Source organism: Vulpes vulpes, chromosome X (assembly GCF_048418805.1).
Source record: "Vulpes vulpes isolate BD-2025 chromosome X, VulVul3, whole genome shotgun sequence".
NCBI classification, from domain to species: Eukaryota; Metazoa; Chordata; class Mammalia; order Carnivora; family Canidae; genus Vulpes; species Vulpes vulpes.
The window spans coordinates 114,845,276-114,872,076 of NC_132796.1; the positions used below are offsets into that span (position 1 = coordinate 114,845,276).

The 26,801-nt window shown below is 51.1% G+C and overlaps 1 protein-coding gene and 1 pseudogene across 1 annotated transcript; one reads left to right on the forward strand and one right to left on the reverse strand.

Annotated features, from left to right (window-relative positions):
* The first annotated feature begins 5,343 nt into the window (after positions 1-5,343).
* LOC140596068 (melanoma-associated antigen 1-like) lies at positions 5,344-11,040 on the forward strand. The gene is made up of 3 exons (XM_072743377.1): positions 5,344-5,836; positions 9,233-9,326; positions 9,488-11,040. The coding sequence occupies exon 3, from the start codon at positions 9,509-9,511 to the stop codon at positions 10,508-10,510; it is 1,002 nt and encodes a 333-aa protein (XP_072599478.1). The 5' UTR covers positions 5,344-5,836; positions 9,233-9,326; positions 9,488-9,508; the 3' UTR covers positions 10,511-11,040.
* Positions 11,041-17,767: 6,727 nt separating this feature from the next.
* LOC140596287 (proteasome subunit alpha type-2 pseudogene) lies at positions 17,768-18,528 on the reverse strand (annotated as a pseudogene).
* Between the last annotated feature and the right edge of the window lie 8,273 nt (positions 18,529-26,801).

Below are 26,801 nucleotides of genomic sequence, written 5' to 3' on the forward strand. Positions count from 1 at the left end.
TTCTTTTCCTCTTGAGTTACTTTGGTTGTTTATGTTTTTAAAAATATACCCAGTTCATTTAGGTTATATAATTTCTTGGAGTATAATTGTTGAGAGTACTCTCTTACAATCCTGTTTGTTTCTTTAAGACCTATAATACTGGGATGCCTGGGTGGCTCAGGGGTTGAGCATCTGTCTTTGGCTCAGGGCATGATCCCAGAGTCCTGGCTTCCTGTCCCACATCAGCCTCCCTGCAGGTGGCCTGCTTCTCCCTCTGCCTATGTCTCTGCCTCTCTCATAAGTAAATAAATAAAACCTTCTTTAAAAAAAAAAGATCTGTAATACTACCCCAACTTTTATTTTTTATATTAGTAGTTGAGTCTTCATTTTCTCTCTCTCTTACTAAATGTTTGTCAATATTTTTGGTCTTTTCAACGAACCAGCTTTTCTTAGCTGTCACATACTGATTTGATGGAAATTTCCTTCAATGTATTGAATCAAAATTGAAATCCCAATCTTTGCAGGTGTTCTTTTAGTTTGTGTTAGGCCATACCACACTACACCACATCACAGAAGGTGACCTAGTATACTGTCTTCATTTCCAGACATTTTGAGAGTTTTTGTGATTACAGCAATATCTTCAACATTCATCTAGTATTGTTATGGAGAACAGTCACACTTTACACCATAGCAGAGTTTCAAATAGGCAATGTTATGGTATTTATTTAAGGAACAGCTTGAGAGAATCATTATTACTTGATTGAACATAATCAATCAAAGTATCAACTCATGATTTCCCATGATGTATCATCTTTAATCTGAGAACTTGGGCACATTTCTCAATTTCTAATTAGGTTTCTAACACTCACTGGAGAATGTATATCATTATATAAGTTGGTTTTAAGGATGAGTAACATATAGCAGGGTTGTCAGCTGTCGAATCTGAGGGGTGTCTGTTTTTCCTCCAGCTATCCTGCCCTCCCTCTGGGTAGAGTCTAATTGCCAGCCTCGAGGAGCTTCCCAGTGACTATTCAAATACAGAATAGAGAAAAAGCACTGAGGCACCAAAAGCTCACATCATATGCCCTGAGTCATAAAGCTAAATAAAGGTGAGGAAACAAAGACTCATCTTGGGGTCCAGCTTACCCTGTAGCTCATGCTCTGGTAGAAAGAAATACTTTCCAGACAGATAAGGAAGACCAAACTCAGTTACAGGTGATCTCAACCCCCAAAAACATCAAAAGTCGAATTGTTCACCAGTTCACACACTCAAATAATGGGTACTCTTGACCTTTCAAGAGCTCCATAGACAGGGGCCAGGTAGCCTTATCAGAGTCCAGAGGCTAGAGGGCAGGCATAACGTTGATGAGGTTCCAGGGTATTCTGGAGCTGAACTGATGCTTAGCCCATCCACAAATTCTATTTCAGCAGCTCCTTCAGAGATAACCATGATAACCCAGCAGAGACAACAGGACACTGACATATAAACAACGTCCAAATCTCAAGGTTTTTCACTGTAGAGGAGGAGGCTATAGTGATCTAGGTGGTGGTTGATTAGAGCCAAAAACGTCAGTAAAAACTCTTATGTAGCTTAATGCACATATAGATGATAACATCTAAAATTTGTATACATATGTGAATACACACAGGGTAGTGAACACACATGTAATTTCTTCCTCTGTCAGCCAAGGAGCCGTAGGAGCAATGACCGCATATGCAATGCGCGTACGTAGTGCACAGACCTAGGTTTCGTATACTATTCTACAGTAAATGGAACAAGGGCTCCATGGAAAAATTGCTGATTCTAGAAATGGGACAGGGAAATATGCAAGATGAGCCGGAAGCACCTTGTAGTGCCTGAAAATAAAGAAATGCTTAAAAAAACCAAATACATAAAAAGAAACCAATGAAAACATTTCCAGGGGCGTGACGAAGGTATACACAGAGGGAGGTAACAGGAAGAGCGCCTAGTGGCCAAACCTGGAACAAGTTAAACAACACAAATGTATAGAATGGTGTTGGATTTTAACCCAAAGTGTAATACAAGTCCCCAAGTGTCTGTACTGAGAAAAGAATTTGACCTATTAAACACATAAATATGGGAAAATAGGCAGATCTCCAATGGAGAACAATTCTGGATTACACAGATACACTCACTTCAAAATAGTAGAGCATAACTCCCTAGAAACTGAAGTGTGGGCCACATACAGTGACTTTCTTCCAAAGGGGACAGTATGCAAAGGGGGATGACACCAGTAAGTTTACAGTGGAGACACCTACGAGGCATTAACTCGGTCAGGTGATGAAGGTAAACCTCATCAGTGATAAATCAAGCTACTGGTATGTAGTGTTGGTAGGATGTGATGACAGTAGCACTGCACCACTGTGGTCTTCCTTCCCAAAACACAGAACTCCAGACTAATCATGAGTAAAACATCAGAAACATCGAGACAGAGGGCCAATGTACAAAATATCTAATCACTCCTCCCCAAAAGAGTCAAGCTCCTCAGAAACAAAGAAACTGCCACAGCCAAAGAAACACTAGGAATAATGTAAGGCGGTATGTAGGCAGGGATCCTGGAACAGAAAACAGACTCTGGGTAAACACTGCCTAAGTCTGAGTAAAGTATGGCTTCAGTTACTAATAAATGAATTGTCAAAATTACCCCGTTAGTTGTAACAAATGTACCACATTGACAGAAGCAACCTCTTCTGCTTTCTGTCATAATGTGAAACTGAGTGAGGGGCATATAAAAACTGTACTATCTTTGCAAATTTTTTACAAGTCGAAAACAAAATAGTTTAAAATTAATAGTTTATTGAAGTTTTTAAAATACAAAGGGCAAAGAGCAACTGAACAAAAGGTAATGGATTAGTTTCAGAAAAAGAAAGATTCAAAGGAAAAGCTAACACAAGCACACAAAACCAAGCAGTGTGAAACACAACCTTCCTGAATCTTCTTCACTTCTTTCCCCTCCTTTAACTTCCAAGCCAGCATCATAGACTAGTCTGTATTCTTCCATCGCATACACATTTCTGGAATCCATTCCTTCCTCGAGCCTTGCAACCCCTGCCCTACCCAGCCTCCCAGCTGTCTTCCCCGGATTTTAGCAGGAGGCTCTCAATGATGCCAGATGGAGACCTGTACTTATTTGCCCACGAAGGGCCTTAGGACACCTGCAGGGGTATCTACCACAGGGCAGGTCTGGCAAGAGCCAGGCAGCAGCTCAACTCCTTGCAAAGGAGACCAGAGTGTAGAGCAGGCCTTTCGCTCAGGCTGGGAAAAACCAGAGGCTTCTCAGATCGGGAATACAAGGACCGAGAGTGAGTCCTCAAGGCCGGTGAGCTCCTGTCAGACTTGGGTTGTCCTGCTTACAACAGCTCAGGGCCTGGGTGTCATGTGTCACACAGGAGGCTGTGGCTAAGGAGATGTACCCCAGAATGACTCCAACAAAGGGGGTAGGAGGCCCAGCGGTGTCTGAGCTCCTATAGCTCACCAGTCCTTCTCAACTCTGGACCCACCAGTTCCCCACAGCAAGCAACATTAGCAGAGGTGTCACCGCATCCAGCGGCGACTGCCTCACAGGGTCTGCTCCTGGGACTTGTGCTAAGGCCACCAGCCTCAGGATGGCGGGTGCTCCTCCTCACCCCTCTCGTGGGGCGGCCTACCTTCTGCACAGCCTGCCGCCTGGGGACCCGAGGGCCCTCCTGCCGAGCTGCTTACAAAATCCTCATGTGAGCCCAGGGGCCTGTGGGGTGTGGGGGAGTATCCCGGTGACCACCGCCCTCACCCACTACACTTTCCTTTGATCAAAGCGCTCCTTTCGGGACCTCTGGGGCCCAGGCGGCTCTGGGGATGGCAGAGAGGTCCACGCCCCCTCCCTGGCTCAGCCTAAGAAATCCAATCTCGCAGTGGCCTTCACGAGAACATCACCTTCACAGAGCGGTGGCTATTATCCATGATTCTCTGACAAGAACCACCCAGGATAGGCAGCTTGCTGTAGGGCAGCACCTCTTTTGAACACCTCCAGTCCGGCCTTGCACCTTAAAGGTGCAGAATCTGGAGTCTTGCACCTAAGGAAACGTGTGTGCCTGACTTAAGTCCCGTGGTAAGAGAAGAGAGTGGACTGTGCTCTGTGAGCTCACAGTGTGGTAACGAATCCCTTGGCTCCCGAGGCTTCTGTAGAAACAGCCTCATGCAGTTTCTTACACTCCCAGCTTCCTGCTGGCCATTCTCCAACTGTCAGGACCCAATCCCTCAACAATGTCCCTCATTTTCTCTCACTGGGGGGATCGGATTCTTGATCCTGCAAGGAGGAATGTGAGGGGAGGCATGCACCGTCCTCATGGGTGGTATTGTCTCTGCACCTCAGCCACAGACTTCTGTGTATTCCCCAGTTGGGCACCTGCAATTGTCCAGAGTGGTGGTACCGTCGGAGGGACCATACAGTGGCCATGGGGCCAAGAGCCCTGGGGGCAAAGGGGCAGGAATGTGCCCTTTTTCTTTGCAACCCAGGATGGCACCATTACATGCAGCCATTATGTCCCCTCCATGTCCTCCAATATGTGATAGCTCCCTTCCTATTTCCTGTTTGTTTGAAACTGTATTACTTTCCTATTGCTGTGGTAACAGATCACCACAACCTTAGTGGTACAACACGAATTCATTAATGGAACAACACACATGTTGGAAGTCAGAAGTCCCAGGAGAGTCTCACTGGGCTAACATCAAGCCATCAGCAGGGCTGTGATGCATTGGGAAGTCTCCAAGGAGAAATGTGTTTTCATGACTTTTCCAGCACCCAGAGTGTGACCACCATCTTTGGCTCATAGACCCTTCCTCTATCTTCAAAGTCAGTAATGGGCAGTTGAGTTTCTCACATGACCGCCTTCTTCCACATTTGGTATAAATACATATACAAATGCCTGTATCACGTGAACACAGACGCACACACATGTGTCAACGTCGGTATTACGTGATATGTACGTATATTTGCATATGTACCAGCACATATAATCTGCACACCTTATACATATGCGTGCACAGGACACACACTCGGTAGAGAGGGACGGTGTGTTTCTCCCGATGATGTAGCAAGTCAGGGGAAAACCCCCTGCAGTGGGCCCCGCAATACCGGACGCTCCTAGACACCCTTGCAGCTGCTCGGCCGCCCCCAGGAACGTAAACCTTTAGCACGATGTTCCTAAATTCTGGCTGCTGGCCAAGGGACCCCATGGGAAGGGGCGCTTCCTCACGGCCCCTGCCCCTACCCTGCCCCTGCCCCTGCCCCGGGGCTATGGGCGCTGCGGCTGCACAGCAGAGGCTGCAGGCAGCAGGCAGCTGCACAGGCTGCAGGCAGGCCTGTGTCCTGATGAGGGCCTCCTGGGTGAGGACTGACAGCCGAGCTGTCCCAGGACGCTGGGGGCCACCGAACCCTGCTGTGCCCCTGCCAGCAGCCCTGGGCCACCCCGGGACCTGCAGAGCCGGTGGGGTGGGGCCCGAGCCGCAGCCACCATCCCTCAGGCGCTCAGGGACGTCGGGGCCTGAGAGGCTCGGGGTCAGGGGCACAGGCTGAGGTCTGCAGAGAGCCGAGGCCCCAGCCCGCCCGAGTGCAGGGAGGGAGGCCCCGCAAGAGGACCCAGGGAGCCTCCCACACGGGTCCTCCTACCACCGCCCCGCGGAGCCCATCTCCAGCGGACGTGCAATCAGCCCTTAGGGACCCTGGCACGGGGTCCGGATGTGACGTGGGCCGACTTCCGCCGCGGAGGTCTGAGACAGCGGAGGGCCTCGTGTGGGGGGTCGCAGTGGGGTCCCCTGGAAGGAGGCCAGGCCCGGGCGGCGGCAGCCAGGCAGCAGGTAGCCCCGGGAGGGGGCTCGGAGGGCGGGGGAGGGGCCCCGGAGGGAAGCGGGGGGTGCAGGGTTGGGGCCTGTCAGGAACCCTGAGAGACCACTGGGGGAAGGCAGGGCCTCGGCGTGGAGCTGAGGCCTGGATGATGAGGCCTGGGGCAGTGGCCTGAGAAGGGCAGGGACACAGGGAGTGACGGTGGGGGCGGGAGCCCAGGACAGAGGGGACCCAAGAGCCCATGATAGAGGGGACCCGGCGGAGGGCAGGGCCCACGGTGAACCTGGGAAGGCCCCGCAGGAGCAGGATGGAGCCCGATGGTGGCGGCGGGTGCTGCAGGCCTGGCACATCCGGGTACCCGAGAGCCTGAGGCCTGGTGTGGCGGGAGCAGGCGCTGAGGGGGGCGGAGGGAGGGCCCAGGGGCTAAGGGGAGGCGAGGGATGGACCCTGAGGGGGACAGAGGGGACCCGGCGGAGGGCAGGGCCCACGGTGAGCCCGGGAAGGCCGCGGAGGAGTGGGATGGGGCCGGATGGTGGCGGCGGGTGCGGCAGGCCTGGCACATCCGGGTACCCGAGAGCCTGAGGCCTGGTGTGGCGGGAGCAGACGCTGAGGGGGGCGGAGGGAGGGTCCCGGGGCTATGGGGACTGAGCGATGGACCCTGAGCGGGACAGAGGGGAACCTGTCGGAGGGTCACAAGGGCTGTGAGGCCCCCCGGGGGATGGGGACTTGCCCTCACTTGGGAGTATGGGTGCTCAGACTTCCACATCCGGGCCTCCTGAGACACTGCGCGCCCCTGGGGTCAGGAGCAGGGCCTAGGACACGTGGGCAAAGGGGAGGGCCCCGGGTGCTGCTGGGAATCCCGGGGAGGATGCGGAAGAGGCCCGGGGGACCCCCACCCCAGCCCAGAGTCGTCCCGGGAAGGTCGTGGTGGGGGGATGGGAACACGTGGTGAGGCCCCCCTCCCCTCCGCTTCTGGGCTCTGAGAGACCAGGGGGCTGGTGTTCAGAGCAGGGCCTCCCTGAGGGGGCTGAGGGTGGGCTCAGGTCCTGCTGGGTTCCTGGCAAGGATGTTCATGGAGGACAGAGGGACCCTGCACCCCAGTCCACAGTCAGTCCCGGGAGGCAGGCAGTGGAGCCAGGAAGAGGCCCAGGTGCCCAGGGAGCCCCGCCAGCAGGGGTGGGGAAGAAGGGCCCAGGGAGCCTGTCCCCCGCCCCCCAGCTCAGCCCCCTCTGTGAGCCCTGGGAAGCCCCCCGTGCTGGGTCACGGTCCTGATGGAAAGACGGTCACTCCCTGCCTCCGTTGGGATCCGGGCGGAGGGGAGGGCCTTGGTGTGAGCGGCCCGGCCTCTGGATGGCTGCCCAAGGGGCCCAGGGTCTGCTAGGGGTGGAGGCGAGGACCCCTGGGGCACTCAGTCCCCCTGAAGGTGTCAGTCCCCAGGGAGCCCCCAACACCACGGCCCTGCCCCTGCTTCAGCCTCGGGAGGCTGCCGGGGGTAGACAAGTCCCGAACTGCATAGACGCTTGTGTGACGGGGCCTCCCACACCTGTGGCCATTGGGCTGGAGCACTGCCTCCAGGGTGTGGGAGGCGGTGGGGTCGGGTGGGATAGGGGGCAATGGACCACGTGTGGCTGGCAGCCAAGTCCAGGGCTGCAGGGGCACTGCAGCCCTAGGGACGCAGCCTAGAATGGGTCCTGGGAGCCCCTGGGGCCCGATGACCACTTGGGATGTGCTCTGGCTTGGCAGCCAAGTCTCCTAGAGCTTGGGGGCTTGGTGGAAGGAGTGGGGTTGGGGCCCGCCCAGGGCTGACCTTGGGCCTGAGGGGATTGAAGGTGACTACCAGAGGGGGGACTGACGGACCCTGGGCCCCAGCACGTGCAGTCCAGGGAGGAAGGAGGCCCCCGTGCAAGATGAGCCCATGCTACAGTCCTGATGTCCACATGTGGGTGTTAGGGCCTGAAGGCTTGTGCTTCAGTGGAGCAGGGCCTCGGGGTGGTTGGAGAACGTGTGTTTTGAGGGCACACAGCCTGCGGGGAGTCAGGGTGAGGACCTTGAGGTTGGCCTGGCTGGCCTCACCCAGCCCATGAGCAAAGAAGCCGGTGCAGTGGAGTGGGGCCTTGCCCTGTGGGCAGCCCACGGAGGATGGGACAGAGCTGGCCCTCAGTGGCATGTTCACTTGTCCCTGGGGCAGGTGGGCGGCAGGACGGTGGGCTGACCTGGAGTTGTTATGGTCTTGGTGTGAGGGGCACAAGTCCTCTGTGGGAGGCTGAGGACCCAGAGGAAGAGCAGGCCCTGGCAGGAAAATGCTGAGGACACTCTCGGGAGCCTGAGGGCATGAACCCCCGGGACATAGGGGCCGGGCAACAGGCCAGTGCTTCTTGATCTTGCTGGGAGTCTGGGGGGGTTTCTGTCTGTGATCTGCCTGGATGGGGACACAGGACATGACAGGGTACCTCCTCCTGCTCCTCTCCCAATTCTCAAGGAGGTGAGGACCCCACTGGGAGAGGTCCCAGTAAGAGCTTGTGAGCAAGCCAACCTGGGGTGTAGACGCCTAAGAGTCTCAGAGCTTGCCAAAAGTCAGTGAGGGTACCCCCGCCCACCCCACATTGAAGTGGTGAGTGGCTCCTAAGCCAGCCCTCAGTCACAGAAGCGGATGGTTCAGAAATCTGCGTTCCCCTCCCTGGTAGCCCTGGGATGGGAAACAGGGATGGGGCCTGTCCCAAGGAGCCCCTCCTCCTCTTCAGATCCCTGGGCTCAGGGAAGGGAGGGCCAAGGCCTGAGGGTCTGTCTAGACTCAGGTCAGCAGAGGAGGTGGGTGCCCCGCCCTGGCCCTGGTCCAGAACCTGGCGGGGGTCAAGGTGAGAAATGTGGGGATGCCACCCACAGCAGGATCCCTGGGGACCAGTCCACCCCGACCACTTGTGTGGGCCATGGGGAGTGGCGGGACAGGTGGGCCGACTGATTTCTCTGGACTTTGGCTGGTGAGGGGTCGTGTCAGTGCCCTTGCAAGGAAGGGCAAGGAGGGAGGCATCAGGGCTAGCAGGGGAGTCTTCCTAGGGTTATGTGGGGTCCCGGTGAAGAGCGAGAGATGCCCCATCCCAGCCCAGATGGAAGCAGGAGCTGGGCCATCCCTTGTGCCTGATCCAAGAGGAGTCCTGGAGACTTTGGCAGGTGTGGCCAGGGCAGGGCCCCTGGCTTCCTCCTGTGCAGGGTCGGGGCCCTGTGTTCTTGCAGAGATATTTGGCCTGAGAAGGACAGGGCCAGAACAGACCCTTGAGAGGCCCAGAGGGGGACTGTCCCACCTGGACTGCCGGGGACCTCCCAGACTGTAAGCCAGCCCTCCTGTCCACACTGGGCCCCAGGGCTGGGCTGGTAGTCTGCACCCTGAGGACCCTCCTCCTTCCCTCCTGCAGGGACCTTAAGAACTGGCAGTGGAGGCCTCGGTCTGAGGCGGTGGTCCCTCAGGACACAGAGCAGAGGAGGCACAGGCCAGAGCCACTTGTCCAGGTGAGGTGCATGCTCTCTCTGAGCCTGATGTCACTGGCTCTCCAGCCCAACACTGAGGAGCCCTCTGCAGGGGAGACGGGCACGGCCCCCTGTTAGCCCTGGCAGCTCGGGGTGTCTTGGCCGGGCTGCCCCCTGACAAGCTCTCCCTCCTCTCTCTTCAGGTTCAGCCCGAATCTGACACCATGCCCCTGAGGAATAGCAGCGAGCTTTGGAAGCAGGGAGAAGACCTAGAGGAGGCCCAGGGCCTGGTGGATGCCCAGCTGTCTGGGGCTGAGGAGGAGGAGGAAGGGGAGGAGGAGGCTCCACCTCCCCCCTCTACCCCATCTCCCCCATACCACCTATCTCATCTCTCTCTATCCTCCTCCTCCTCCTCCTGGTCCTCCTCGTCTTCCCCTTCCTTGTCCTCTGGCATGGTCTTTGACCCCCCAGAGGAGGGGTCTGCTGCTCCAGGGGCCCTGAGTGCTCCCCAGGGCTCTCAAAGTGCCGAAACCTCCCCGAGTGTTGGGGCAGCTGATATTCTTGGCCAGCCCGAGCCTCCTGGCCTCAGTGGCCCAGGGGAGGAGGGAGACGAGGAGCCCTTGTTGGAGGGAAGTTTTCGCATGAAGACGGCTGCATTGGTGATGTTCCTACTCCTCAAGTATCGCACCAAGCAGCCCACCAGCAAGTCAGAGATGCTGGAGGTCTTTACCGCAGAACACCAGGACGACTTCCCCGCCATCTTGAGCCAAGCATCCATGTGGTTGCGGCTGGTCTTTGGCCTAGACGTGATTGAAGTGGATCCCAGCGAGCATTCCTACATCCTCAACCCCATCCTGGGCCTCACCTGGGATGGAATGCTGAGCGATCAGTGGGGTCTGCCGAAGACCGGCCTCCTGGGGCTGGTCCTGGGGTTGATCCTCCTGCAGGATGGGTGTGTCCCCGAGGAGGAGGTGTGGGAGGCTCTGGGGGTTATAGGGGTGTACGATGGCCAAGAACACATCGTCTATGGGGAGCCCAGGGACCTCCTCAGCAATGTCTGGGTGCAGGAAGGCTACCTGGAATGCCGGCAGGTGGCAGGAAGCGACCCTGCCCGCAACGAGTTCCTGTGGGGGCCCAGGGCCTCCGAGGAAACCAGCAAGTTGCAGGTCATGATCTACATGCTCCAAGTCGGTAGCAACAACCTGGGGTCCTCCCTGGTCCTTTGAGAAAAGATTCTGAGATAAGGAAGAGGGGACCGCAGCTCCAGGGGCAGCCAGGCCCTTTCCAAGCTTTTTTGGGGCTGATATGAAGGGAGGCCTTATGGTGCTTCCTCCTCGTGTTGTCTGGTTGCATGTGTAAAGAGGAAGACCTGGGCGATCTCAGGATTTAAGGGCCAGGGCAGGTAGGGGGAAAGCAGGTCCATGAGCCTCTCTGGGGGCCTGGACTCTGCAATGACCCCGATATCCAGAGTTTGGTTTCTTTGAGGAAGCTCCCCATGTTTGCTCCTTGGGATAGAAGTGTTCCCGTAGCCCAGTGTGAGTGACACACACCCTGTCGTGTTCGTACTTCCCCTGTTCGAGATTTAAGTGTTCTGTCATGTCCTGGATACAAGTTAGGAGACCCTCCCTCCTTGTTTGGGTTCTGGATGAAATCACAGGGCAATGGCGTTGGAATCTATTGGAAAGGCCTAGAGTGCAGCAGGCAAGTGCTGGAGTGTGGAAATAGGAAAATAAACCTTGTTCACTTTCGCTTCTTACCCTTGCCGTGTGCCAATTTTTCCATAGTAAAGTTGATGTGCGCTCCTGCATTCACTTGGATTTTAAGGAACGGGAGAGAAGGGTCCTGTCTGAGGCCAAGGATCCCTGCCGGCAGCTCCCTCATGGCCACACAGTGGCTGAGCTCTGCTCCCTGCAAGGCCCTGTGTGTGAGCAGAGAGGTCACGAGGGGCCTTTGTTCACGCCGCCTTCGGGGACTGTGTCAAGCGACCAATGTCCCGAAGGAATGAGGGGAGGGTGCCCTGAGACCTGTGCTAGCCTTCCAGCCCTGAGCTTTCCTGGAATTGTGGGAGCTCTTAGTTGCCCCCAGCGGGGCAAGAAGCCTGCCCCAGTGTCACAGCCATTGAATCCTATGTGGTCTGGGAGGGTCGTGTGCAGACAGCTCATTCTGTTGTGTTTCTTTTCAGTTCCCCTTGCTCTCCCATCCTGGGATATGTCACGGGAACAGGAAATTCTTAGGGCAGGGGGTGTGGTGGTGGACGTTACAGTAATGCTGGACCTTCTCCCAACCACTATCGGTCCTCAGTCACCAGTGGTCCTGTGGGCCGGTCTCTCCTGAAATAGGACAGTAGCAGAGACTGGCAGGTGGCAGTGCATCGGGAAAGAGCACATTGTCAGCCCGTGGAGATTTTCAAGGTTCCTGCCATGGGAAGTGCAGCAAGGTGCTCGGATTGAGGAGGGATCACTGCCCCTGAACCACTAGCCACGTAAGTGTGCAAAGTAGTGACAATCAGTTGTGATCCTGCCTTGGTAGCACCCGCCCCACAGCCAGTGGGCACTTGGGATCATTCTGTAGACGAGCCTCTGTGCCCCACAGAGAGGGCCACTGGGCAGTCCTTCCTGCCACATGACTCTCGGGTCCCTGAAACCCGGCCATTAATCCCATCAGTTCCCGCACAAGGCTCATTCAGGAGGCTGGCAGCCTGCAGCCTGATGGCCAGGTTGGGACTGGGGCTTCTTGCTCCTCGGGCCCAGCTGGCAGCCCCCACGGCCCCTGCTTCCCACCCTGCCCTGTTTCTCCTGACCGTGGCCTCAGCCTGCAGACCTTCGGGCTTGGTCCTGTCTCCCCACTGCCAACCGCTCCCTCCCCAGTGCTGCTGCTCACGGGCACTCATCTTGCTGTGAGGGTCCCCAGATGGGGATCCCCATTCTGCCTACTTGTGCTCCCGGGGATGCTGACCTGGCCGCGCCTGCGGTGCACATCCTAAGGGCCAGTAAATGACACTCCTAGCCTGGTGACCATGGTGACTGTGCCTTGTGGTTTTTGTCAGAGAAATTCTGGGTCATAGCCACTGCTCTGTGAAGCTGATGTCCTCATGAAGGCCCCTGCCAGGTTGGCTTTCTGAGGCTGAGCCAGGGAGGGAGTGTGGACCTCTCTGGCTTCCCCTGAGCCGCCTGGGACCCTAGGGTCCTGAAATGGGCTGTTTGAGCAGAAGAAAGTGTAGTGGGTGACGGCGGTGGTCACCGGGATGCTCCCCCACACTGCACAGGCCACAGGCTCACATGAGGATTTTGCAGGCAGCCGAGCAGGAGGGCCTTGGGTCCCCAGGATGTAGGCTGTGCAGAAGATTGGCTGCCCTACGAGAGGGGGAAGGAGGAGTACCCGTCATCCTGAGGCTGGTGGCCTTGGCAGAAGTCCCAGGAGCAGGCCCTGTGGGACAGTCGCGGCTAGATGCGGGACCCTGCATGCTGTCCTGAGAGGGAATTGACAGCTGGGACCCGGGGTTTGATCCAGGCCACCATGGACTGCTGGAGCACAGTACTCAGGATGCCCGAGCACTAGCACGAGGGTCCTTGGGGAGGAGAATCTCCGAGGTGTCAAGTCCTGTCCTACAATGTCTGCCTTACACACAGCAGCCAGGTGTCTGGCAGTTGTCACCAGGCCACAGCAGATTATGCACGAGGTCCCCTGTCCTCTGCAGGAAGAACTAACGTTCTCCTAATGCCCCGATCGGTGCCCTGACAGCCTGGCAGGGGCGCCTTGGCCGCAGTCCTGCTCCTCAGGACCCCCGTGCCCAGCAATGGCCAAGCCTGCTCTGAATGCACTCCCGTGGCGGGGTTCTGAACTGTTTGCTGGCCTCTACCTGCCTGTCCTGTGTGACAAATACCACTGGCCCCACCCCTAGAGAGAGGGGGTGTGCCAAGAATCTCCGGGACCATCCCCTGTGTGGATGCAGTGTGGGTCCTGAAGCCCAAGGGTGGGGTATTGACCTGCTGGCCTGCTGGGTGGCTGTGTACTGCTTTCCCAGTGCAGTGAGCCTGCGGGACGACGTGGGGCCCCAGTCAGCTGGTAGAGAAGGGGCCAGAATGGGCCAGGGTCAAGTCTGAACGCCAGGGCAACCTTCGAGGAGTCACAGCTCCTCCAGCCCCGTATGTGTGCGATCCTCTCCCTCCTCACATACTCGGTCCTGCCTCCACGTGGCCCCGGGGCCTCCCATCCAAGTAGGAATGATGGTGACCCCGAGGCGCTAAGAGACCGTGTGGGTGGCGGCCCGTATTAGGCTGTGGGTGGCATTGGTGCCCGGCACTCCCACGGTCCCCCAATCATGGGAGGTGGAGAGTTGGCACGGTGTCCTCTCCAGAGGTCAGCTGGACTCCTACTGATAGCAGGGAAGACCCTGAGGCCCAAGCCACCAGGCTTCGCCCTTGGAGGGCGCTCAGCTGGACGGGGTGTTGTACCGCTCCCCCTGCCCCGATGGATGCTTCGCGAGGCTGACCCTGTGCATGGTCACACGGGTCACTCAGTCACAAGGGTGACACGGGAATAGTCTCCCTGTAAGGTCAAGCATTGCTGTGCGTTGGGCAGGGTGACACCCGGACGTACAGGGCCCGGTCCACATTGGCATCTACAGACCCCGCAGTTGTTAGCGTGCGTCTCAGGCCTGCTTTCCCCGGGTGTGGATATTGGGAACCAGGCAATGGTTGTCTTCTGATCCCTGGGTCTAGGGAGGAAGGAGGTCCTGCTCTCCCGCTGAGGATGTGTTACCCAGGCCTGTTCCCCTCCCAGGTCACAAGTGAGCAAATTTGGTACCTGTTGCCTGGAGCCGGCTAGCGTGACTGTCAGGTCCCTGGATGGGACACGGAGAGTCCTGCGGGCTGGGCCAGCCTCTAATGTCCCTGGGCTCCCTGTCCTGCTGTGGACGCTCAGCCCAGAGTTCTCAGAGCACGGTGGGGTCCCACCTGGAGGCTGTGGGGACGACGCCTGCTCCAATGCACCCCCAGGGATGGCCTGATGCCCCCTTCCCTGAATGGGCCCCTCCTGAGCATCTGGTTTATTCCAGGTTGCAGGGACGCAACTAGTCAGCAGGTGGCTCATGGGGTGCTGAACTGGGTCCTCAAGATGCCCTGGCTGAGGACAGCACCGGCCCAGCACCCGTCAGCCAGGGCAGGGCCGGGGGAGACCTTGCTGTCCGTGGGCTCTTCGGACGAGGCCTCAGAGGCCAGCCGGGGCCCGCGGGGGCTTCTTCTACTGGTGAGGCTGGCGAGGAGCTCTATGTGGACGCAGGCGACAGGGACACCTCTGTGCTGGGAAGGCCCCTTGGGACCCCCACGTGGAGGCTGCCAATGGACCTGGGCCCCGAGGGTGCCCCTGTGGCAGTCCAGCTGAGCAGGAGCGAGGTGGGTTGTCACCTGGCCAGGGCCTGTGTGGAAGGAATGTGTCCTGAGTTGTGCACGATGCAGAGGAGGCCAGAGTGGCAGCAGGGTCCAGCAATGAGCCGCCTGGGGGACAGAAGGCTGGAGTCACCCTGCAGATCCTTACGAGTCCTGCTGCCCTGTCCGTGTGTGTGTTGGCTTCGGCTTTTGCTTTTTAAAACGTGTTCATCACCCATTGAGTTCTGTACATTTCCCTGGACTTGATGTCGGAGAGTCTCGTTTGCACAGAAAGTGTGCTCGCCTTGCACAGAGTCTCCGGACCCTGCCGCCCCTGTTCCCCTGGCACTAGCATCGCAGATCTTGGGTCAGGAGGTACGACTGGAGAGCTCTCTTCCTTGGGATAGTATGAGCTCAAGGTCACCAGGTCCTCAGATTGCCTCCGTTTTCTGCTTGCTGCGCCTGTTTCCATTCCAGCATCCCATCCAGGGTGCCCCACCCCAGTGGGTGGTCGCGGCGTCTCCCTAGCCCTCCCCTTGGCTGCGGGAGTCTCTTGGATGCTGGTGTTGATGAGCTTGCCATTTCTGAGAAGTCTGGTCGCAGGCGCAGTAGGATGTCTGTCACCTGGATTTGGAGAGATTTCTCCAGGCTTAGAGGGAGGCTGCAGCTTCCCGAGAGAAAGAGCACAGAGTAAAAGTGCATTCGTAGCACGCCATCGGGAGGGTGAGGACAGATTAGGAGGAGGGTTTGCCTCTGTCCATGAAGACCTTGACCTTGTGGGGGAGGCAGAGGCGGTCAGGTGTCCCCAATGCAAAGTGACTCTTGGACGTGCCTGTTCCACATTGTCCTGTGTGGCAGGAGGTCACTGCATAGCTCACCTCTGGGGTGAGGGACGATGCTCCCCCTCTTTGAGGGCAGGTATCTACCCTGGTTCTCTGGACTGTTCCCGCAGGGCAAATTTGTCTTCTCCCATGCATTTGTTCCTTTCCCATCCATCACGTACTTCTCTCGCTAGGGACTCAGGATGTTTCTTTGAGTTGTAGGTTACATTCCTAAATGACTTTATTTGGTCGGTCAGCTGCTCCCAGCGTCGCTCTTTGGAAGGTGTCTCAGTTTTCTTTTGAAGAACAATGTGGTTGGATTGGAGTTTTGTTTTGTTTTTTGTTTTTTGGTTTCTTTGTAACCAGGTCCCTACTTGGAGGCACCACAAGATGCTCCAGATGCTCCGGGCTCCTTGAGAAATTAGAATATATGGATTTCTAGATTTCTAGATCTCTGTGTCTATATTATGTCTGACTCTCTCCATCTCTGTCTTTTTCTCCATTGCACAGGTGTCTGCCCCCGCTTCCTGACACAGGCTCCTCAAGCCCTTGTCCACGGGGGTGCTAGGAGTCTCTTTTGCCCTACCATGTAGTCCTTGACCTGTGCTTTGACACAGGGCTCCTAAGCCCTTGTCAGCTCTCAAGCTATAGGAGCACGAGGGGCACCTTTTGTCTTAACCAGGGGCCCCGAGGGGGGCTCCGGGTGAACCTGGATGGGGATTGCTGGCCAGGGAGACTAACCATGATTAAACGGTTGGAATGTTCAGCCCCATCCCCCCATTCTCCAGAGCATGAGAGGCCCTGGACAAGCAATCAATAATCAGTCATGACAGCACGAGGAAGCCTCCATGAAATCCCAATATTAATGGGGTTTGGGGGCTTCCAGGCTTCCTCTACATTCCGGGAGAGTGGTGCCACCCAAGTCCTCGGGCACAGGTGGGCCTGTGCTCAGGATCCTCCCAGACCTCCCCTCAGTGTTGTCTTCACCTGGCCGCTCCTGCCCTCTACTAGAAGAGTAAACATGTTCCTCTGAGTTCCTTGAGGTGTTCTAGCAAATGGTCAGCTCCATGGTGGGAGGGCCGAGGGAACCTCTAATTTGTAGCCCTCTCAGGCAGAGCCGTGCGGAACCTAAGGACCTGCTACCTGGGACTGGCATCGATGTTGGGTGGCGGTCTTGTGGGCCTGAGCCCCTGATCCATGGGGTGTGGTGCTGTCTCCGGGTAGAGAGTGTGGGAAGCGAACCAATAACGGAATCGGGACACCCAGCTGGTGTTGCAGAGAATCGCTTGGTGCGAGGGGTGGGGGAGGGAAAGCCCACAGAAGTGTTCGATGTGTTTGGGGTGTGGCCAAGGTGTTGGGATAGAAGACAAGAACGTGTGGGGAATGTGACGTTCTTTTAGACTTTAGAGTGTTGTCAGTGTGGCAGGAGAGAAAGAGAGGGCAGGGGAGAAGAGCGGAGGTCAGAGGCTTAGCACTCCCGTGGTCTGGCGGGTATAACACGGTCTCTGGCAAGGTGACTGGACACCCTGGTCTCTCTGGGACTGGACCCCCTTTGCACCCCATTTGACCCAACCTCACTGTTGACTCCATTCCTTTCACTCCCTCAAGTCACTGTGAGGCTTTAGAAATGTGGTCAGTGTTCCTCTGTCTGGGCTGGAAACAGAAAGTCTGTTAGCCCGCAGGCCCTTGGGAGCCCTTAGGGGCCTGGGATAGTTGTTTTCTGCGTCCATTATGATGGAGTGTAGCCGTGATTAGTTGGGGCCGCACACAGCGGCTCACAAACCAGGAGAGGTCATTTCTCTCTCAAGTGGAAGCCACAGGTAGCTCAGGGCTGGTTTGCTGGTTCTGTTCATCCACCAAGTGCTTTGGAATCCTGAGTCCTTCTGGCTTCTTGCCTTTGTTTTCTCTTTAAGATTGCATCCATCTATTCATGAGAGACAAATACACACACACACACAGACAGAGAGAGAGAGAGAGAGCCATAGGGAGAGGGAGAGGGAGAGGGAGAGGGAGAGGGAGAGGGAGAGGGAGAGGGAGAAGCAGGCTCCATGCAGGGAGCCCGACGTGGGACTCGATCACGGCTCTGCCGGATCACTACCTGGCCTGAAGGTTTCTCAAGTAACCACAGGGTGTGTTTGATTTTACTAACTCCTAAAAAGCTAGATGTTGGATTTAACAGTTTATTATGATTTATAAGTATCGTTTTAAAAACATCAGTCCATTAAACCGTATAGAAATAAGTATGCAAAAAGTCTGCAAAACAAAACATACTTTAAACATGTTTAATAGAGGGATTATCTGAAATTCCAGATTTCTCAGTCACTTGCTTATTATGCTATGGCAGCCAAGTAATCCTTAACTTCAGTCGGAGTGAGCCTTCTGAATCCAGCTTCATTGCAGATTGCAACCTCTATGTTGTCTTCTGTCATTTGTCCTTCAAAGCTTTCCTTTAGGGTTAATATGGCTGTATGAATGGCATCTTCAAGTTCCAGGTCTTCATTATATCTTTTCTCAAGAAAAGTCTTCCCATTCACATAGTTCTTTCCCATTGCTGTGGCTTTCCAGGCAAGGTAAACTCCAGATGGATCTGACTGAAATAAATACGGTCGCCCCTCATTCCAACCACAAATTAGTAGGGAAACTCCAAATGGACAAACACCACCTGACTGAGTGTATTCTTGCGTCACCGAAGCTACTAGAGAGTACCAGCTGAGCTGTGAGAATGGGTTCTTGGTAAACGAGATAGTATTGCTGAGCAAGTTTTTGAGCTCTGTGCACGAGCACTCTGTAATCTGGGCCCATGCCACTATACACCAGGCCTATGTGCTTGGTAATTGGTTCCACTTTGTGGACACTTCGCTCATCATACAGAATGGATTTCTGTTTCTTCTCAGTTGCGAATACCACACCATTTGCGGCTTTAATTCCAACTGAAGGGGCTCCTCCAGCTACAGCAGCCAATGCATATTCAATCTGGACAAGTTTACCAGATGGGCTGAATGTAGTCAGCAAAAAGCTGTAACTGCACTCCGCCATCTTTGCCTGGAGTGCCAGAGCACAGCCTGATCTACTTATTTATCTAAATGAGAAGAGCCTACTGAGTGGTCAACATCCGGTTTCAAATTATTCCTTGTGACCACTGCATTCTGGAATGGTGACAGAAGCGAATGGCAGGAGGAAATTCAAGTTAGACTCTGAGATTTAGCTACTGGAAGCTTAAGTCAGAGGTAAAGGGGCCATCCATGTTTTCTGACAGAAATTCCAGACCTACAGCCCCCTAGGTGTTGGGTTTGGGTTCAATCAAAAGCCAGAATCTAAGCCTATTGTTCCTTGTTGCTCGCTTTAGCAAATGAGATCATTTCCATGACCTGTTGTATAGATTGAAAAGTTCTAGTAAGAGGTTTCTATTTTTATCATGATGACAGCAATATACGTATCCTGCAGTAAGTCGGTAGGGTCATGGACAATCAAAATGCCCAGGCTGCTTTAGGGCTCCAGTGAGAAAATGGCTGTGACCCCTACACTGATGAACAGTGCCGTGTGACGATGACAGAAGCCGCTCCAGACATGAAGGGATTTTATTACAACTGGCCACTGGATGGTGGCAAAGGGCGATATTTGATAGATGTAATAGTGCCCTCTGGAGCGTTGAGGGATCAAAGGGAGGATGTCAGTGCAAGCCCCAAGGATGACAGTAACTACAATACCATGTGCTGCAGGAGGCTAAGGGCTTCAGGTTCACCAGAGCTCTATGATGTACAAGTATTACCCCCACTTTACGAACCCTCTGTTACTTGACTGACTTTATCCTGAGACCATACATGAGTGTGGAGTGAGGCCAGGATTTGCAACATTCACAAGTACTCACTTGGCATTTGCTACGTGCCAGGTCTGTTGTATGTGCTCTACATGGATTACTTGTCTTTGTCCTCATATCGGCTCCATTAGGTAAGTAAAGCTGTTTTCCATGGTTTATAGATAAGGGACCCGAGGCACAGTGAGGACAGCAGCTTCCTCAAGATCCCAAAGCTGGGAAGTGGCAGTTAGGATTCAAACCCCTGTTGCCTGGGTCCAGAGTCCCTGCTCTCAGCCATGTACCTGGCTGTGTCCTTTATATCTGAGTCTGATTAAATAAACTATTCTCTCTCAGAAGTAAACACATTTGTAATTACAAATTGGTGTTGTCTAGAAGGACGGGGCAAGATGGTGGAAGAGTAGTGTCCCCAAGTCACCTGTCCCCACCATTTTACATAGATAACTTTCAAATCATACTGAAAACCTATGACATAGGCCTGAAATTCAGGAGAGAACAGCGGGAACACAACAGAGAGACGAGTTTGCAATTCTAACAGGGTAAGAAAATGGAAAAAAAATGAATAAATAAAAAGAATCCATTGGGGGACTGGCCTCCCGAGGAGCTGGGCAAAGGGAGGCGGTGAAAGACCCTGGGACATGAAAGCCCAGTTCCAGAGAAGCAGAAACTTTAACAATATTCCCTGATGGAAAGGCGCTTGCAGGGAACACGTGGAGGATCCCAGGAGGTGCAGTGGAGCCACCAGGTTCCCGGGGTCACTAACTGAGGAAGTGCGCCCCAGGAGGAGACCGCCCCACACCCCACAGGCTGAGCAGGTTAAAGGGCAGGAGTGTGCACTTGTCGGGGCATCGGGAGCAGCTCAGGAGGTGGCTCCTCACAGAGGGGGCTGTGCGGCACTGGGAGTGGGATTGCAGCAGCGCAGGCCCCGGAGCCCAGGGCAACGGGGGACACAGCCCAGGATCCTGACTCCCCCCAGGACAGGCGGAGACCTGGAGGGGCCAAGATAGTGGGGATGGTCCTACCTGCTGGTGCCCCCGAGCTGTGCTGGTCAGTGCCTCCAATCCCGGGAGCATCCAGACCAATGCAGACTGGGAGCTGTGGCTGTTACTGCGGAAACTGACACAAGGGCTGGAGAGCTGGCCACAGCCAGTGTGTTTGTTCCTCCTGGTGTCACCTGTGACTGTAAGTGTCGGGTCGGTCAGTGGACAGAGTCCTCATCAGGTCAACAGCTCCAACTGAGCCATGCTTCTGGCAGGGGGCACGGCAGCTCGTCCAGGTACACACACCTGAGAATCAGCACAGCAGGCTCCTCCTCAGAAGACCAGCAGGAGAAACAAAGGAACAGCAAGTTCTTGATCCAGCAGCACTGGAAAGCTCCAGGGCAAGTCGAGGGATGTACAGTATAGAGAACCACAGGATACCCTGCCTTGTTTTTGTTTGTTTGTTTGTTTGCTTGCTTGCTTTGTTTCTTTGTTTTTTATTTTTTTCTCTCCTTTTTTTCTTCCTTTTTCCAACGCAACTCATTTTAAGCCACTCTGCACTGAGCAAAATGACTAGAAAGAAGAACTCACCACAAAAGAATCAGAAACAGTACCCTCCCCCACAGTTATAGTATTTGGATTAAAATTTGATGTCAGAAAGCCCATTCAGAAGCACAATGATAAAGCTCCTGGTGGCTCTGGAAAAAGCATGAGGGATTAAAGAGACTTCATGTCTGCAGAATTTAGATCTAATCAGGCTGAAAATTAAAAATCAGTGAAATGGGATGTAATCGAAAGTGGAGGTCCTAACGATGAGGGTTAAAATGAGGTAGAAGAACGAGCAAGTGACAAAGAAGACAAGGTGATGGCATGGATGAAAGCTGAGTAAAAAAGAGAAAAACAATTAAAAGACCATGAGGAAAGGTTAAGGGAAATAAAAGACAGTCTCAGAAGGAAAAATCTATGTTTAATTGGGGTTCCAGAGGGCACTGAGAGGGACAGAGGACCAGAAAGTTTATTTGAACAAATCATAGCTGAGAACTTCCCTAACTTGGGGAGGGAAACAGGCCTTCAAATCCAGGAGATAGAGAGATCCCCCCTAAAAATCAATAAAAACTGTTCAAGACCTCCATATTTAATAGTGAAACTTGCAAATTCCAAAGATAAAGCAAAAGTCCTTAAAGCAGCAAGAGACAAGATATTCCTAAAATATATAAGGAGAAGTATGAAGTTAACAGCAGACCTCTCCACAGAGACCTGGCAGGCCAGAAAGGGCTGGCAGGATATATTCAGGGTCCTAAATGAGAAGAACCTGCAGCCAAGAATACTTTATCCAGCAAGGCTCACATTCGGAATAGAAGGAGAGATAAGTAGCTTCCAAGATAGGCAGAAACTGAAAGAATATGTGACCACCAAATGAGTTCTGCAAGAAATATTAAGGGGGACTATTTAAAAGAAAGAGAATTCCCAAGGAAACAGTCCACAAACCCTAGGACTGAATACGTATTATGACGACACTAAATTCATTTATTTCATAATGACTCTGAAAGTGAATGGGCTTAATGATTGCCATCAAAGGTGGAAGATTTCAGACTGGTTAAAAAAGCAATATCCATCTCTTTGCTATCTACAGGAGACACATTTTAGACCTAAGGACACCTATAACCTTAAAATGAAAGTTTGGAGAACCATTTACCATTCAAATGGTGCTCAGAAGAAAGCAGGGGTAGCCATCCTCATATGGGATAAAGTTTATCTCAAAGACTGTAGTAAAAGATGAAGAGGGACACTATTTCATACTTAAAGGGTCTATCCAACAAGAGGACCTAACAATCCCAAATATTTATGCCCCTAATGTGGGAGCTGCCAAGTATATCAATCAATTAATTATCAAAGTTAAAACATAATTAGATAATAAAACATTTATCCTTGGAGACTTCAACCCAGTGCTTTCTGAAAATTCCAGGTCTTCCCAGCACAATATCTCCAAGGAAACAAGAGCTTTAAATGATACACTGGACCAGATGAACTTCACAGATATTTAGAGAACTTTACATCCAAATGCAACTGAATACACATTCTTCACAAGTGCACATGGAACTTTCTCCACAATAGACCACATGCAGGGTCACAAATCAGGTCTGAACCGATACCAAAAGATTGGGATCATCCCCTGCATATTTTCAGACCATAATGCTTTGAAACTAGAACTGAATCACTAGAAGTTTGGAAGGATTTCAACACGTGGAAGTTAAAGACCATCTGGCTAAAATAAGAAAGGGTCAACCAGGAAATTAGAGAACAATTAAAAAGTTTCATGGAAACTAATGAGAATGAAGATACTACCATTCAAAATCTTTGGAATACAGCAAAAGCAATCCCGAGAGGGAAGTACAGCACAAAACAAGCATCCCTGAAAAAACTGGAAAAAACTCAAATACACAAGCTATCCTGGCAGCTAACGGAGTTGAAGGAACAGCAAATGAAATCTTCACTCAGAAAAGAGAGTTAATAAAGATTCGAGCAGAACTCAGTGAAACAGAGACCAGAGGAACTGTGGAACAGATCAAGAAAACCAGCAGTTGGTTCTTTGAAATAATTAATTAGATAAACCATTAGCCAGCCTTATAAAAAACAAAAGAGAAAAGACTCAAATCCGTAAAACCACGAATGAAAAAGTAGAGACCACAACCAATACCAAAGAAATACAAATGAATTAAAAACATATTATGAGCTCTATATGCCAAAAAATTAGGCAATCGAGAAGAAATGGACGCATTTCTGGAAAACCACAAACTACCAAAACTGGAACAGGGGGAAATGGAAAACTGGAACCATCAAAATCCTACAGGAGAACACAGGCAACTCCCTTTTTGTATTGGCTACAGAAACTTATTGCAAGAAACATCTATGAAGGCAAGGGAAACAAAAGCAAAAATGAATTATTGAGACCTAATCAAGATAAAAAGCTTCAGCACAGCTAAAGAAACAGTCCCCAAAATTTAAAGACAACCTACAGAATGCGAGAAGATATTTGCAAATGACCTATCAGATAAAGGGCTAGTATCCATGATCTATAAAGAACTTATTAAGCTCAACAGCAAAGAAGCCAACAATCCAATCATGAAATAGACAAAAAACATGAACAAAACTTTGACCAATGAAGATATAGACTTGGCCAAAAAACACATGAGAAAACGCTCCACATCCCTTGCATTCAGGGAAATACAAATAAACACCACAATGAGATATCACCTCACCCCAGTGAGAATGGGGGAAATTAACAAGACAGGAAACAACAAATGTTGGAGAGAATATGGAGAAAGGGGAACCCTCGTGCCCTGTTGGTGGAATGTGAACTGGTACAGCCACTCTGGAAAACTGTGTGGAGGTTCCTCAAAGAGTTAAAAATAAAACTTCCCTAAGACCCAGCAATTGCACTGCTGGGGATGTACCCCAAAGATACAGATGCAGTGAAACATGGGGACACCTGCACCCCAATGTTTATAGCAGCAATGTCCACAAGAGCCAACCTGTGGAAGGAGCCTCGGTGTCCATCAAAGATGAATGGATAAAGAAGATGTGGTTTATGTATACAATGGAATATTCCTCAGCCATTAGAAACGACAAATACCCACCATTTGCTTCAATGTGGATGGAACTGGAGGGTATTATGCTGAGTGAAGTAAGTCAATCGGAGAAGGACAGTTTATGTTCTCATTCATTTGGGGAATATAAATAATAGTGAAAGGGAATATAAGGGAAGGGAGAAGAAATGTGTGGGAAATATCAGAAAGGGAGACAGAACATAAAGACTCGTAACTCTGGGAAATGAACTAGGGGTGGTGGAATTTAATTTTTTATTAAAAAAAATAAAGAAATAAAGAAATTTTTTTCACTTTATTTTCTTTTTTTATAATAAATTTATTTTTTATTGGTGTTCAATTTGCCAGCATACAGAATAACACCCAGTGCTCATCCTGTCAAGTGCCCCCATCAGTGCCCATCACCCATTCACCCCCACCCCCCGCCCTCCTCACTTTCCACCACCCCTAAGCAGAATAGACGTCTCTATAACATTTTTTTCCCCATCAATGAATAGGGTTTAGTGCTCCTTTTATTCGGGGCTTTTTTTCCACCTCAATCTATAAGTAAATTTGTATAGTAACCTCCATAAAGATCTTAGACCTCTTCTGTTGTGAATGGGATATGTTCTATGAAATCTTCAAAACAGTTATTACTTTTGTGTGTGTAGCAGGCTCTTGATCTTGCTATAGTGATGTAGCATACACAATTTTTCTGAAGTCTCTTACTAATTCAGATATCCCATGTACCTATTTCTCTGAATTCTCTATAAAGATGATCATATTGTCATGCACCATTATCTTCCTTTTTGATAGTCATTTATTTTGATATGCATAGTTCTGCCTCTGTTCTAGTGTACTTTTAAATGGTACAGCTAAAAGCATACATCTGTGTTTTATACGTGTCATCAGTGAGAAATGCACCTTGCATTTCACATTTAAGTGTGTGTGGTGTAGCTATTAGGAAATTTGTTAAAAGTTTTTATCTTGTACTCATGGTGAATTTTTTTCAAGGGCTTTTATCATGTCCATTGGCATGATATAATGTTTCCCTTTAATTTTTCAGCATGGAGAATCATAATTCAAAGTATTTTCTACTTTAAATCATATTTTCACTTCTCAGCCAAGCCTGCTTGTTCACTCAATTCACTACTATGCTGAAAATGGTATTAATTTACTTAGGATATTTGCTACTGTAAGAGTGAACTTGGCTCAAGTGTTTTCAGTGTGGAAATGGGGTGCTCATCTGGTTTGAGAGGTATAGAGAGCTTGCCCAGGAAAATGAGTTAAATAACTCATTTTCTATTTCTCTATGGACTGATTTGGTCCCTTATCTTTTTAAAAATATTGTCCATTTCACCCAGGATTTCTAATGTAATTGCATGATATTTATAATGAAATCTTTATTACAGAAATTCTAAAAAACACACAATAGTAGAGAATAGTATAACAAACCCAGTATACCTGAAAGCCAGCAGTAATCATCTTTAGTACATGGCCAGTCTGGTTCCAATATACCCTCACCTTCCCCACATCTCTGCCAGTGGAAGAGGGGATCCTCAGACACTCAGATAAGATGAATACTCAGATGAGGATCATCTGAGACACTATGCTTTTTCATCTCATCTCATCAGTATTTCTACATGCAATTCCAAAAGACAAAGAAGCTTTGGTAAAACATAGATGCAATACAATTATCATTTCTACAAATCTAAAGAAGTTACTAGTATCAAATATCCAGTTACTTTTCACATTTAACTTATCTGGAATTTTTTTTATGTTTCTTTGAATCACAAATATGGCCTATATTTGGTGATTTTTGGTTATATCCCTTAAGTCCTTTTTAATCAATAGATTTTCCCCCACAACCCCCTTTTCTCCCCTTGCAGTTATTGTTCTTGAGGGAAAAAAGGCAGGTTAAATTTTGTGACATTTCCCATAATCTGAATTATGTTAAAAAAACATTTTGGTGTCCTTGAACATGCACTTAGCCTCCTAGTTCTTTAAACTGAGAGTCCCAGGTAGGCACTTGATCAAATTAAGTTTGCATGTGTGTTATTCTGCTGTATTTTCTTTCTTTAAAAAAACAAGATTGCTACATAGATAATGCTACGTCCTTCCAGTATGAAGAACATAATATCTATTGTCCTCTGTGCTGAAGTTGGCAGTCATTGATGATCATCACTTTTGTGTGTTGGGGGTAGGAGAATGGGAATTTTCTGGTTTTCTCATTCTTTCTTAGCGTATTAGCTAAAAAACTTCCATATATAGAAAAATTTCCATGTCCAACATTTGGTTATGCGGAGAGGATCATGTATTTATTTTGTGTCTTTACATCATTTAAATATCTTCTTCAACTATATTTTGTACAGTTTTCACTGACACTGTTTACTTGTGATAGTTCTCCTTAGTACCTGGTCATATATGCAAAAAAAAAAAAAAGTCTGTTTTATGAGTATTTTCAAAGAATTGCTTTTTTTCGTTGGTCTTACTGCTTTCTATTTTGTTATTTCTAAACTTATCTTCATTATTTCCAACTTTTTACTCCTTTGGGTTCAATACTATGTTCATGCCCTAGCTTCTTGAACTTCTTGGGTACTTTAACTACTTCTTTTCTCTGATGCATCTATTTAAGAATATATATTTATTTTTGATATCCATTTGGGCTATACCGCACATGTCATGCTATAAGCGTCATGTGTATTTGAATTTTTAAAAGGATTTATTTGGTTTTTTTTTGGAGGGGGTGCAGAAGGAGAGAGAAAATCTTTTTCTTTATTTATTTTTTTATTGGAGTTCCACTTGCCAACACATAGTATAACACTCAGTGCTCATCCTGTCAAGTGCCCCCCTCAGTGCCCAAAACCCAGTCACCCCATCCCCCGGTGCACCTCCCCTTCTACTACCCTTTGTTCATTTCTCAGAGTTAGGGGCCTCTCATGGTTTGTCACC

Coding starts and splice junctions, on each gene's coding strand:
- LOC140596068 (XM_072743377.1), top strand. CDS start 9,509: ATGCCCCTGAGGAATAGCAGCGAGCTTTGGAAGCAGGGAGAAGACCTA.